Below are 14,384 nucleotides of genomic sequence, written 5' to 3' on the forward strand. Positions count from 1 at the left end.
TTACTTTGCTTAAAATATTGAGAGCAATAGATTTTATTTTGTACAACAGTTGCATCTGAGTCAGTACATCAAATTATTATGCCCATAAATAAACTCCACTTCGAAGAAATTAATGTTGTTAACTTCATTCTCGATCAAAGGGGTTTTTTTGCACAGTTCTTTCCTGTTTGTATTGCAGGCATAAATAAAATCTTTAAGGTGGAGCTGGTAGCACTGTCTTTAGCTAAAGCTGCATGCAGCTTTTGACCAAAAGACATTACCCACAATTGCATATCATTTTGCCAAATGTTATGTGTTGAAATTTTCTATTTCTGGCACCTGCCTGGAGCTAAATAATGAAAATTCCCATTAAAATGGCTCAACTATGTCAAGGAATAATATTATTCGTATAACTTTTTGTCTTTTTCTTTCCATCATATTGTCAACTCGGTGCCCATATGAAACTGTTTTGATCAATACAATACTTTTATGCTCTTCCAGAAAAACACATTAGGCTTGAATTAAACTGTTTGATTGACTTCACATTTTATCTCTATTGTTTCATTTTTTAAAACAAAATAGTTGGAAGTAAGAGCAAATTCACAGACAAAATAGCTATAGATTACAACATGGAGACAGTATTTTCCTCTTCCCTCCTCTGCATAACCATAATTAGATTATTCAAGTGGTATCTGTGAAATCCAAATTTAAATCCTTTTTCTGATTGATTTGAAACAGGAATTTTACTTTGGCTGTCCTTTTGTTTTAAAGCATATTGTGCATCAATCAAAGTACTTATTATTGTTATTTCTGTGGTTCCCCTTGCCATAAAGTACTTCACTGTTTATAGAAGCAGGGGCACAGGTATCATTTCTTAGAAACTGCAACCCAACCCAAGGGGTTGGAGGGTTTTTCTTGTATTATCTCTAATATAATAACATTTTGTAGCCTGTTATAGGGTGTGTGATTATATATTCTATGTATAGGGTAAGTAGGCATCTGGGAAAATACTGAAGAATACTGAAGAATATTTCTTAAGTGATGTTACACTGAGTGAAAGCAGCAGATACTGCAAACACGTAGGTATGGACGTTGCCTTAGTTGCATGAATGAGTGGCCAGTGTGACTGTTAGCTCTTTGTATTACTGGGCTTCTGAGTATGGACTGTGTCTATGAAATGGAAATGTGTCAGGTATCTTGCAGAAAAACTGAATTAATTTTCAAGTGCATTCCTATTATGACTGGAATGAGTTAAACAAAGGTTCCTTTTGCAGAATGCATTGTATCATTCTAGCTCTTCAGAGGCATAAATGAGACCAGCATGGAAAAAAGGAGTGCCAGTATATGAAATCTCTCCCAGGAGTCAAGAAATTTTAGAATGGTCAGGGCTAGTTATTGGGAAAACAGATTTCTAAGGGGAGGGCATAAAATAAAATGGGATTTGAACTGAATTCAGATTTGATTTTGAGAAGACCATTCAGGGACTGGAAATGCGTTTCTGTGGTCACCTTAAACCAAAAAAAAATCTGGTCATCTTTGACTTTTAACTGTGAATGTTAACATCTTTTATGTTGATCACTTGAATTTTATGACAAACTCAAGTGATTTCCTTACTGCTTTTCCTTTTAGCAAGATCAGGGAGCCTCAGCTTTTGTTGGCTTTCAACCAGTATTGCAACATACCACTATCATCCACATTATTTCACTAATCCAAAGCAACTTCACATTTGCTATAAGGGTTACTAATCACATTGAAATTTATCTCCAGACTAATTTATTTTCCTTATTTTAATACTCAGACTTGCTTTTGTTATGTATTCCTCAGAGTAGTCTTTTTTAAAGTAAATTAGCATTTTATTCCAAGACTGTGCTGTAGAAAATGACATTACAAACTTTGTGTCTGACAATCTGGATGTTCATTTATTTGAAGAGCACTTTGCGTCAATTCAGAGCCCCACTTTAGCAGAAGATCATATAGAATTGAAGCAGAAACAGCATTGACAGTACAAAAGATTTTGTTTTACAGGTGGATGAATATGTTAATAAGACTTTTCTTGTGAAAACATAACAATTGTTACATGTACAACATTGGTCACAAAGCACAGAAAAAGGGAAATTGAGAACTGTCATCTAATACATACCTGTTCCTCCCTTATAAGCATATACTTTTTCATAAGAACTGCCATACATATTACCATGCTTCCATTTTTGTTTTTATATTCATAAACATATATCCATATATATATGTATGTATATATGAAATAACTAATACAGCTATGCACTAGATTATTTCTCCATTTCTTCAGAGCTGTTTTTGAAGTGACTTGTTTTATTGGAACAGAATAAAATGTTCATAAATGCAGCTAAAGGGAAGGAAAAGAGGGAAAAAACAACAGTATATGATCTCTTATTTACTGTGGTTATGGTAATAATAAAATGCTTGCTTGCAGAAAGGGAATGGAAAATAATAAAGTTTCTGCATACTGATCTGCCAGAATTTTATATTATGATAACTTGGTCTTGTCAGAGAGAGTATATACCAATGTCTCAAGGGGAAGTTGGGAAATCTATTGCTTTCTCACCAAGATTAAAGTATCTCTGTCTGGAGTAATTCTGCCCTTTGAAGATGTCAGAGCTGTATTTTGTTTTGTTTTAAGAGATAAACCTCTTTTTGTGAAGTGGAAAGCAAAATAAAATTTAACTATTTTTCTTCAAGTATTCCTCTTCTGTCCTAGTAGGCTCATGGTGGCTGGGGAACAGAAACATAGTCACCTCTTTCAATTTTATGCAGTATTAATTCTTATCAATCCCCAGCAGTGCTTCTGTAGGACTTTGCAGCTTGATCTTTGCTGTGCAGTTAATGCGCAGCTTGATCTTTGCTGTGCAGTTAATGCCTGATACTGGCACATCTCTGTAAAGAAGTATGGCTCACCAACTGGGAAACCGAGCATTAATCCAGACTCTCAGAATTCGGACAGGAACAGGCAGGGAACATCTGGGACCCAGGAAACTCACAGATGTTGTAACAACCAACTTAATTATGCTTTCAAATAGTGGCAAGAAAAGCATATGAATGTCAGCTTTACATTCAGTAGGTTTTTAGGGGAAGGTGGATGTAGTAGATGTATGTATAAATCAAAAAAAAAAAAAAAGAAAAAAAAAAAAAGCAGGTAGGAAATAGGAAACATCTAAGAACTAGGAAAGACAAAGGACACCTCCATAGCTTCTTTGGTGGGTTTGGTGGAATGTTCTGGGTCTGTTGTCTAACAGAGGAACTAAAATCCTGCCTCAATAGGATTTGCTTTCTTGGCTTGGCCCAAATCATCTGAGAAATCAGCATTGTGTAGTGCCTGAATTGTATGTGTTTACCAAGCATGCATAGACAATAGTTTGCAAGTTTTCTAATGGACATTCCCATTCCAAAGGCGGTGAACTCAAAACCAGTAAAAGTATTTAGGTACCTCACTGGCTTTGAAAGGTAGCCTTGTGTCTTTATGAACATCGGTGTCTTTTACTCCACAACAAAAGTGAGAGAGAGCATTATTTGCATATAACACACAAAGAACTCCTGTAAATAAACTAAAAATCAAAATCAAAATTCTCAAAATTAGCAAATAGTGTGAGAAGACAGGAGCCTGGGTTTTCAGAACAGGTAGCATTTTTACAGCATTTGTCGTCAGAAGAGTGTTCTCATTCATTTCTTGGAATTGTGAACAGTCAGCACTTCTGCAGAAAATGTCAAATACATATATGGCAGCTCTTCGGTGTAATGGAGCTCTGACAGAGTCCGTTGGCAGAAAATTCTCTTGTCAGTTTCTCTTAATATTATACTTATTGCAATGTTATTCTTTCATTTGCCTCATGAAAGGTTTTTTAGGCTTATGTTTTCTCTTTGTTTGAGTGCTTTGCTGAAATGAAATGGCTTAACACAGCTGTTCTAAGTCTTAAGACATGTAAGCGACCTCTTTAACTCCTCAGAAATATTCCCTCTCCCAAAGTACCAAGTATGTGGACAGGCTGGGTTTAGACTTTGTGTATTAGGGACATAAGAAAATGAAGGCAACAGGCAATACAATAAATCGTATTTATGTAACAGAAAAGATATGCAAATCTAGAAAATAAAGGCATAATACACTCTATGAATATTTTTGCTGCCTTATCACCCTATAATATTCCCAAAGATCAAAACAAATGATTGGGATATCCAGGTTTATTTCCCTGACACTATTGACCACTAAAGGAATGAATAATTCCTGAATGCTTTTTGAGGTCTTTATGCATAGTACTCTTTATGCGTTTTTAGAAGAAAATGTGACATTCACGTCCATTACAAAGTCCACTAGAAAAGCAAAATAAAACATGTAAATATTTAATGAGAATGATAAGCAGCCTTCATGTGTGAAATGATTAAATTGCATGCTACAACAAAATAAATGTATGTGAGCTAAATTTGCATGAACTAAGTAAAAGTGATTATGCATTTAAATGAGGACACCTTTATTCTTTCATTTCAAACTTATTTCTGGAGGTTGCCTCACCTGAAATCTTTTGTCCCCATGAGGTTCTGTTGTACCAGGACAGTAACATTACATATAATGTGGGATTAAATCTGTTTTCAACTTTTGAACCAAAAATATTTGAATTGTTTTGATTTTAATTTTTAAAAGTTGCAGCTTTTCTTGCATTCTACAAAGCAGTTTTAAGCTAACCTGCTATAGAAGCAGGATTGTTTTTTTAAGTCAACCATTACATTTTTTCCCCTATATTTAACCTAGTCATTTTAGAAGTGCATGGTTAGCCATACAGGTGCAGTCTCCAGTTCAGACGAGAAGTAAGCCAGACACCTCTGCTTTCTTTTTACTGATGGTTTGCTTTGATTTGTTTTGCTTTTCCCGTTTGAAAATTTCAGAGTTAGTTCTTAAATTTGGCCTGGTACAGAAACCTACGAGCATATGCCTTTTCCTTGTTTGGTTAAGTTCAAGCAGAGGTTAACAATACAATTTAGCCAAACATAAGGTTAATAAATAACTAACAATGCATTATTTATTCTTTTCTATTAGAAAGACACCAGTTTGTATAGCTTTAATTTAAAAACGTTCCCTAAAGGGATCTTTCTCTACACTTGGTTCTTTGTTCTTGTATTTAGTTTCTTTATCTCAGATCATAACTATAATAGAAGACTGTACCAACCTCTCAACATTTAGGGCAAGATAAGGTTTAATTCAATCATAAAAAGTCTTTCAGGACCCACTCAGATTTTTATTTTGCAATTTAAAATATTTGTACAGCTATAAACTATGCAATATTATGGTATTTTTTTGTTAGAATAAACAGTTTTACTACAAAAATATGTTCTTATTCTCTAATTTTATGCACACTTTATTAAGTTTTCAAAATGCTAATTCTATTCTAATTTCCAGAGGGATGCATAATAACTCACCTAGGTGAACAGATTTTGCCACTTGAAACCTTTCTCTTTTAAAGCCAAAAAAATGGCATTGCTTTATGCCTAAGGCAGTTCCCCTTAGTTTTTCATCACAATTTTCTCCAATGCATAGAGTAAAATTTAGCAGCTCAGTTATATGTAAGTGGATTTAATAGCACGTAGAGAGAAGAATACTGGAATGTGAAAGCAGATAATAGGCATGTATTCCTTGACATTTATGTGCATTTTCAAATCTTGTACTTAATAAATTATGTATTTTCAACCATGTCAGGCATCTGAGTGTCTAGATGGAGAAGTATTAGTGAAGAAAATACCTGCGTAGCACATAAAGTCACCCCACTGGCAATTTGGATGGTGCCTGTTGCTCTTATTCATCACTGCATTATGATGAGGAGGTTGGGGGAGGGCATGGAATCCCCTATACCCTTGATCAGTCCTGATCGAGCAAATGATATTTTCCACTTTCTGAAAGATGAGAAGAGGGAGTTAAGGAGTGTGAGTATGACAGCTGTCGCATTTGCCATGACAACATTTAAATGCGCCTTACTTGTGGAGCTCTGTATGAAACAAACAAACAAACAAACATGTTTGGTCTAGTGTTGTGGAATAATTCTAGTTTGGAGAAGAATTAATATTGAATCTGCATTTTCATGGATTCTCTTTTGTTTTGTAAACTCCATTTCATGTTAGAGTACAAGAATCACAGTTCTTTCCTCTGAATTTGATCCCGAAAGCAGATCATTTTCTTTTGCAATTAAACACAGGTAAATTTTGACTTGATGAAAACATTAATAATGCTATGACCCCAAGTCACAAAAACATTGGGCCAATATTAATTGTATTTTAGCCTAAGCTGTAGTGTTAAAATGAAAAACTAGTATCAGTGAAGAAAAAAAAAAATCTGATAAATTTAACAGTCTGTTTTTATGTCTGTATTTCAGAATTTTCAAGAGGTTGAGAAAACAGATGATTCAGGAAGTTTATCAAGTCTTGACAGTCTTGAGGCTGGAGAACAAAATGGAACTTGCAGACCACCAAGTGAATCACCTTTGACTATGCAATGTGACTGTGCCCAGTATAATCCTGGAAAATCACAGACCAGGAGCAATTATTTGATTTATACAAATGAAAACACTTCTAAAAACATACATCTAAATAATTGTCAGAGAAATTTAGATTCACAAAACAGCCACAACAACTTACCTGTTCATGATCTTTTAGCTAAACATAATTTTCTAACTCTTGCTGAAGACGTAAATAGTTTAGAAGAGGAGTTACCTGTTTCTCACAGATCTGAAGAAAATGCTGTAGAGTTCTTTACCTCTGGTAATCAAGAAAGCTCTGTAAATAAAGCATTTACTTTTCTGAAAAATATAAAAGAAGAAAGAAAGAATCCATCTTCTGGAACGGCCAGCACATTGGCCACTGGTCATCCTGCTTTCAGTCCTTGCAAAGCCTGGGCCAGCCCTGATTCTATTCCAGGAGAAAGAATTCAGGATCTGATGCAAGAACAGAGCTTTAAAATGACCCCACAAAATAGAAGTAAATCTGTGCAAACCTTCAGTGAACCTATTGCAACATCTGGAATCTTATTTCCTAATCAGAGGTGTTCCACTGGTGTTCCCAGCACAGCTGATACGTTGCCAAAGGACAAAAACATTAGTAAAGATTTTTTTAAAAATACTTTGGGAAAAGTGATTGAAACAAAAGGAGAAAGCATTAGATGTGTTGATGACCTTGACCAAGGATCATCTTTATTTCAGGATGCTTCAGTTCTGTGCAATATTAAGCAACAGAATAACAAGGAGAAAGAAAAGGCAAATGTGGCTGAAACTATGTCACTGGTGTCTGATACAGAATTCAGTTTTGGCATCCCTGCAGAGCACAAAACCCTGAAAAACAATATTTATGACAGAAAAAGAGCAAAACTATTCAGAAGTATCTTAAAGAAGGAATCTAAATATGAACCCAGTCTTTTCAAAGCTGTGGTTATGAACCATGGGATCAGTTTTGGAACTCGACCTGTGTCTTCTATCAGAGACAGTTTGGAACTGGCAAAAATGAAAAAGAAAAGTGCAGAAAACGAAAAAAACAATAGGAAAATAAGATGGTGTGATCAGATTAACAAGATAATAATGGAAAATAATGAAAAACGCTATGAAAAAAATACCAGTGAAATATCTTCTGCACAGCTGCAATGTCTTCAAAATGCAAGTGATGCTCCTTGGACTAATTTAAATATGGTTGTTCACCCTTCAAACACTAGGTTCACAAGAAATCACCAGGAAAATTCTCATATATCAAAACCAAATGTTAATTCTGGAACATCAAATAAAGAATGCGTGTCTCTCAATACGTTTATGTCTACTGGATCCTCTTTTGCTAAAAAAGCTTGGATGGTATCAAAAGATGAAGAAAGCAAACCCCCGGAATGTAATAACAAATCTAAAATTCATAAAGGTAATCAACATGAAAATAAGCCAAAAATAACCAGAAGACCAAGACCCATAGGAGCCCAGCCGGGTTTTATGCTGAAGAAGAGAAGAGGCACTCTGGTCGAACCGCAGTCAGCCTCTGAAGCCAACACAGTTCCAGCAGCTCGAGGCAGGGTGCTGGTACCTCACCCACCATCCGCACGTACAACAGGAAACACAAGTGGCAAAACCATGGTCAGCCTGGGGTTTCAGCCACGGCCTTCCTCTGGTCTTCAATCTGCCACTACAAATGGTAATTATTTCAATGAAAGGTATGTTTTGTTAGCAGATCAAGCTTTGACGAGGAGAACTAGAGCACACAGAGAGAGCATTACCTGTAGTTCTGACTTGGCCACACCTTACTGCAGCACGTCCAGATACGAACCTTTGGCAAAAAAATACTTGTTCTGTAAATAGTGGTCAGACAAGTGCTTGTCAAGATCATTCAGTAACCTGCACTGAAAGAAGATCTGTTAATGCAGAAAATGGATTACATCCTGATCATATCCCAACAGCTGAAAAAACAAGATGTGCATGGAAAGGAGTGCATGCTGCCCTAGCTCCAAAGGACTCTGCTGGTGGTTTAGAGTCATATGTCTGGGCTTTTGGGGTGGGGGACATTCATAAGAACATACTTTTAAATTACATCACAAATTTGTTTTCAGTTAAAACCTTCAGCCTTTCATCCATTCACACAATACTTGGTTTTAACAAGTTTTCAGCAGTTGTAATTATCATTTCTATTCTAGTGGTGCCCAGAGGCCTCTCAAATGCGGATCCCCATTTTTATAAGCTCTCTACAATATTAAATGAAAAGGAAGTGCTTTCCCTGAGATTATATACCTGACTAATGAGCAGATGTGACAGGTGGTCTAAATAATGATATAAGAGGAAGTGAGTTTATATGAGCAATTTTTACAAGGTAACTGGGAGTCATAGCTTGTTATCCAAGTCACTGCCACCTGAAAGTGAAAGAAATGTAGATCTACCATGTTTTTAAAATGCTGACACTGCAAATGCCTAAAATTATTAAGTCTTAGTCTCATTAATACAATTAATACTCAAAAAAGATTTAAACAATGAAAAACTTCTACTAGACAAATTTGCTGTTCTTCAAAATGTCTGATTTGTAAAGATCTTTAAGATACAAATTTTTAAATTTTAAGAAATCTCAGGGATTTTTCAGAAATTTCTTGCAATTTGTTAGAAAATAACCTTAGGAGCAATACGATGCAGAGGGTGTTTGGTAAGGTAAGAGAAAAGATGTGTAAGAAATTTGGAGAGAATAAATTTTAATCTATGGGGTTTACATTTCAAAATGTTTCATACTTTTTGATTTAGCTTTTTTCTCCTCTGCAACCCAGCTATATGCTGTACTTTCAGGCAGTGATGGCATCCTTCTGCTGGTACTTTCTATATTATATGCTGCTTTGCTTTCTCTTGAGGGCTGCAGCTGGAAGCAGAGCTCCTGAAACCAAGCTGTGCTGCAGGTACACACAGCGCTCCAACCTGCTGACTGAGCTATCATCAGCCATGCAGCTCAAAGAGATTTTCTAGCAAAATAAGACATTCTAGTAACTTGAAAAAAAAAAAAAAAAAAAAGTTTCTCATTTTATCTACACTAAATTCATAGTTTTAATGATGGGAGCAGAGCTAGATGATTATTCTTGGCCTGAAGGAGGTGGACAAAATGAGAAATTTTTTCTGTTTCTCCATTCCAGTTCAAAGGCAAACAGATGAGCTTAAGATATGTGTGGTTTAAGTTAGCCTGTTTGATTTTACATTGGAAATGAATGAAGTCTGCCATTACCATACGTGGCCTCCAGCAGAGCTACTTGCCTATTGATACCCTTATTTGCACATCAGATCAGTGAACAGGCCCCAGTGTCATAGAGCTGCAGCTCTTAGAGGAAGAGCTGAGCAACCTCATTTTAAAATTGGGGTGGGTGGCCCACAGTATCTGCCTACATTTTGTGCTTGGAAAGTCTTCTTTATTTTAAATACTCTAGATAAGTCTTAATGGGTGGCTAGTATTTGTTCTATTGCCTGCAAACGCATATATATCACCATGATCTTTGTTTTGAAGGGCTTGATAGAGAGACTGAGTACTGTGTTGTTCTTGAGTAAATTATCTGCTGTGGCACTATCACAGGGCTCAGTAAGGTCTGTGAGAAAATGTGATCTGCACTGTGTGGCCAAATGTGTGCTACAGAAAGTGAGAATAAGCTGAAGAAACAAAATTGTCGTAAACGAGGACCGTCCTCTAACTGGGGTTCCAGGCTTGAAATTGTGTATTGTCTGGCTGACACAAGCTATCCTCTGTTGCTGGATAGTAGAATTATTTTAACTTCTTTGGTGTTCAGCCAGTAAAATGCTTTAAAAATGTGTTTAACATTCAGCCTGAGACAAATTGTGCCTCGTGGGCACAGAACAGGACACGGTATAGTGATGGGATTCAGTAGGTCAGGTTAGTGGTTGGACTTGATGATCTTGAAGGTCTTTTCCAGCCTAAATAATTCTGTGATTGTGTGATAAACACGGGACTAATTCACATGCTTGGAGTTAAACAGACATATCTCAGTACCTCATGCCCTTAAACACACTATTGCTTGTTATATTTTGTATTAAATTTCCCAAAGGAGTCTTTCCTAGTCATAGATCTAATCTTGCAAACTGATTCAATTAAATGTTGATGTATCAATAGAGTAACTTTGGAATTTATTTTTCAGAGAAAGGTTATGTGATTACTAATATAAGACAGGGTTTCTTCTTTGATTCTTTCCAAATTTCAATATTACACAGTCACATTTCTCTTTCTTTTCAGGTGCTATTCAGCGTCATGTGTCACATTACAATAATTCACATATAACTAAATGGCAACCTTTTAAAGCTCCTGTATCCTGTATTACTGCTGGTGAGAGAAGCCAGAAGACTATTTTCAAACCTTCTTCTAGGATGAATGAATTGTTTTCTTTCTCTGCAAACAGTAAGAATTCTGCTTTGTTGAATATCACTATAATAACAAGTAAAGAACTAAAATTCTGTCAAAATCACTAAAAGACTCCTTGGCCTTGTCCTGAAGTTCTACTTATAAAGCTGTACGTTAAATTTACATGGTATTACATAAATAAATAGGTGATTTATATTCCCAAGAAGAAATCAAATAACTGTATTTACAAATGAGAATATATCTCCTCGGGTATGTAGATCCTGACTTGCAGGTGAAAATAGCGATTTGCATCCTCAGATTGCATGCATGGAATTTTAAAGTAGAACTTAATTTTCATTTTGAAACCTGATGGTTTGATTATGAAAATGTATTGTTACACCAGACAAAACTGAGATAAATTTGAGGTACAATATCTAAGTTAGGCCTCTCTATCTGAGGGAAAATACTATACAGTGCATATAATCCACATCTGGATTTTATAGTCTTATCTAAGATTAAACTAAATATGCCTTAGAAGCACCTGTTTTACTCTTCACCATAGGAAAATAATCTAGAGAGATCTGATGCAAACATCTATAAGATAGACATTTAAACTTTGACAGAGAAATTCATTCACCATTAATAGTTTTTCTTTATCATATTTTTACATGTGTTTATTTTATTTTTGTATGCATCTCACTTAAGGTGTTGTTTCTGTTACAAGACAAAAACAGATTTTTGACAACTGTGAGCATAAACACAGAGCTTTTTCAGAACAGAGAATCCAAACTGTGGCATCTAAAAAGACATTGACTCATCATACACAGGTAAATATTTGATGCTATTAAAAAAAAAAAAAAAAAAAAAAAAAAAAAGCTTATTTTTCCTCAAAATTTAAATAATTTCAGGTGTATCAAAAATGTTCTGTCACAATTTTGAATCAATGTGCTAAGTCAGCTTGCTGTCACTACTAATGAAAATAATTAAATCAACTTCAATACATCTACTGAATTAGTATGCACTAACATTTTTGCACTTGAAACATTTAGTAATATGAAATAATAAATTAAAATGTTCAGGAAGTAGTACAGTAACCTTAAATTACACTTAAAATAGTTTTAAAATATTTTGATAGAATTCGTTACGTGCTGTCCAGCTGAGTCCTATTCAATCTGCATTTGATCCAGCACAAAGTATGAATAATACCTACAAGTCTGAAGAAGGTATAGTAACACTTCTCACTTCAATTCTTTGTTATTCATAAAGTAGTGACCTAATGTAGGCACTATGTAACATCACTTGTGTCTTTTAGCCTCAGTGATTCTAGTTTGTTGTCTAGACCTATTTTTTTTCACAGAAATGTAAAATACAACATTATATGTTACGAAATTGATGGTTTTATAACTTTTATTCTTTATGCATAAGAACAAATAGTCAAGTTTAATTATGTTCCTCTTTGTATTTAGCTGTATGTATCATACATAACAGTATGATAGGGACAGGTATTGGTTTATTATATATTTGCAAGACTAGTAGAACTTGCTCTGGAACAAGTCATCCCCATTGTAAAACATATTAGTGATCTTAATTATATCATTTTCTAACATATCATGCTTCTTGACTGCCATCTTTTTGATCTTTTAAATGTGAATTTAACACAGACCCATAGTCACAAAAACAAGCAGTATATTTAAATGTCATGAGCTCTTCTCGCTTGAGTTTACCCCTGTAATCTCATCAGTTTCAGAAAGCACTGCTCAGTTTCTTATGGCAGAAAAACTTGCAAGTACACCAGCTGCAGAAGATGAAATCCTGGCAGCTATGGAAGGTATGCAACCAGCGAGACAACCCTTTCTGCTTAACAGGGCTCCATGTCTAGGCATGAGTGCACTTTCAGTAGAAGAAGAGAAGATTTTCCAGTCTCTTGATCGTCTCAATCAAAGGCTACAAAGTAAGTTTGATAATAAATAGGATCCTACATCAAGTGATTAAGTAACTTTATGTTTTGTTGTCTTGGATTAGGTTTGATTAAAAACATTAATCTCATGATAGAAATCTCTTTTCCTCTTATTTTCTTGTTATTATTCTTTACTAACTGTAGCAAACAGTAGATCAAAATCACTAAACCTTCTTATAGTCAACAGAACTAATTTAAAATAATGGTGACTTTTCCTTTGTCAAAAAAAAAATCAAAATATGATTGGAGGACACCTTCAGAAACTAGTTCAGCCCTTCAGAAACAGTAAACAGAAACAACAGTAGCTGTTGTTTGTAATAGGTGTTTCTTAAAACTGTTCTTTAAACAAGTACAAGCCTCACTTAGGAATCTCTTCTGATGCTTATCCATCCTGGTTTTTTTTCAATTATATTTTGTCAAGAATTACTCTTTATTATATACTTTATATTTTCACATATCTAACCCTTTATAATGAAAAGGTTTTCATTTTCTTTATTCTAGTCTTTTGGAATGTTCCTCTTTTCCATGAATTCTTAAGGATCACAAATGCAATTCTGAGATTGCTGCAGCCAAATCTGAATGTTTGTGTGAATATCACTTGCACAAATACTCTTAAAATGTCAGACTTACCTGAGCATTCTACAACCTGTTCTTTTTGTATACCACCTTTATGCCAGTGTTTCTTATATGAGCTATTTGATCACAATCGACATTTTGTTGAAGAATGTTGAGAAAAAGTCTCTACTTGTTCTTGCTATTTTTTCTCTCCAGTGGTTAAACACTTTCATTGGTCATCCTATTAGAACTAACACACGTAGAATTAACTTACTTTTTAGTCTCTTGCTATTGTATCTTCTGGTTAGTATTTGCTTTGACCTACGTGACGGAATTGCCATGCCTGGAGCTGTTTAAGAGACGTGGGTGTGGTGCTTAGGGACATGGTTTAGTGATGAAATTGGAAGGGTTAGGCTGATGGTTGGAATTGATAATCTTAAGGGTCTTTTCCAACCAAAATTATTCTATGATTCTATAATCATGCAGGTCTTTAATAAAAATTCTCAGTAGTTTTACAGTTTCTGCATTTTGTGTGTTTCATCCTTTCCAAGATAACATTCTCAGACATATGGTTTAATTTTTAGGTAGTGTCCTGTGGAGCCACGAGTTGGATTTGATGATCCTTTTGACCTTATGTCCCTTACAGCTTGGGATATTCTATGATACCATGATACAGTATTGGAAATCAATGGGGGACCTTGTGACTTGGTCCGTGTGGTCTGTTCATGGTTTTCCACATATTGGAATAACTTCTGCTTGTCATTTTTGCTTTTTATGGAACTTCTAACTCTGCTGTTTTTTCCTTTCTGCTTGGATTTGTTTCATTTGAAATTTTACTTGCCAATTATTCAAGTTTACAAGAGTCTGTTTTCTTGAAGTCCATTGATTTTATTTTACTGTTCTACTTCCTTTCCTAGTGGACTCCATTACTTCGTGGTCAGTTTACCAAAGTTTACCCCGATAGTTCTTGTTGCCTGGAATCATACCAGACCAGGACGTATTTTATGGCATTAAACTCCAACACACTATCCATATGTTTCCACAT

At 35.0% G+C, this 14,384-nt stretch overlaps 1 protein-coding gene across 1 annotated transcript in view; it reads left to right on the plus strand.

Annotated features, from left to right (window-relative positions):
- Window positions 1-14,384, plus strand: part of CEP126 (centrosomal protein 126) — a gene marked incomplete at both ends in the record, with an annotated part of 43,802 nt that overhangs the window by 19,775 nt on the left and 9,643 nt on the right. The window contains 5 exons of the mRNA XM_084306126.1: window positions 6,366-8,151; window positions 8,267-8,428; window positions 11,533-11,654; window positions 11,963-12,050; window positions 12,569-12,778. Coding sequence (XP_084162252.1) covers window positions 6,366-8,151; window positions 8,267-8,428; window positions 11,533-11,654; window positions 11,963-12,050; window positions 12,569-12,778 — 2,368 coding nt within the window. The remainder of the gene's footprint in view (window positions 1-6,365; window positions 8,152-8,266; window positions 8,429-11,532; window positions 11,655-11,962; window positions 12,051-12,568; window positions 12,779-14,384) is intronic.

The sequence above is a fragment of the Netta rufina genome (assembly GCF_964035555.1).
Source record: "Netta rufina genome assembly, chromosome: 1".
In the NCBI taxonomy this organism is placed as follows: Eukaryota; Metazoa; Chordata; class Aves; order Anseriformes; family Anatidae; genus Netta; species Netta rufina.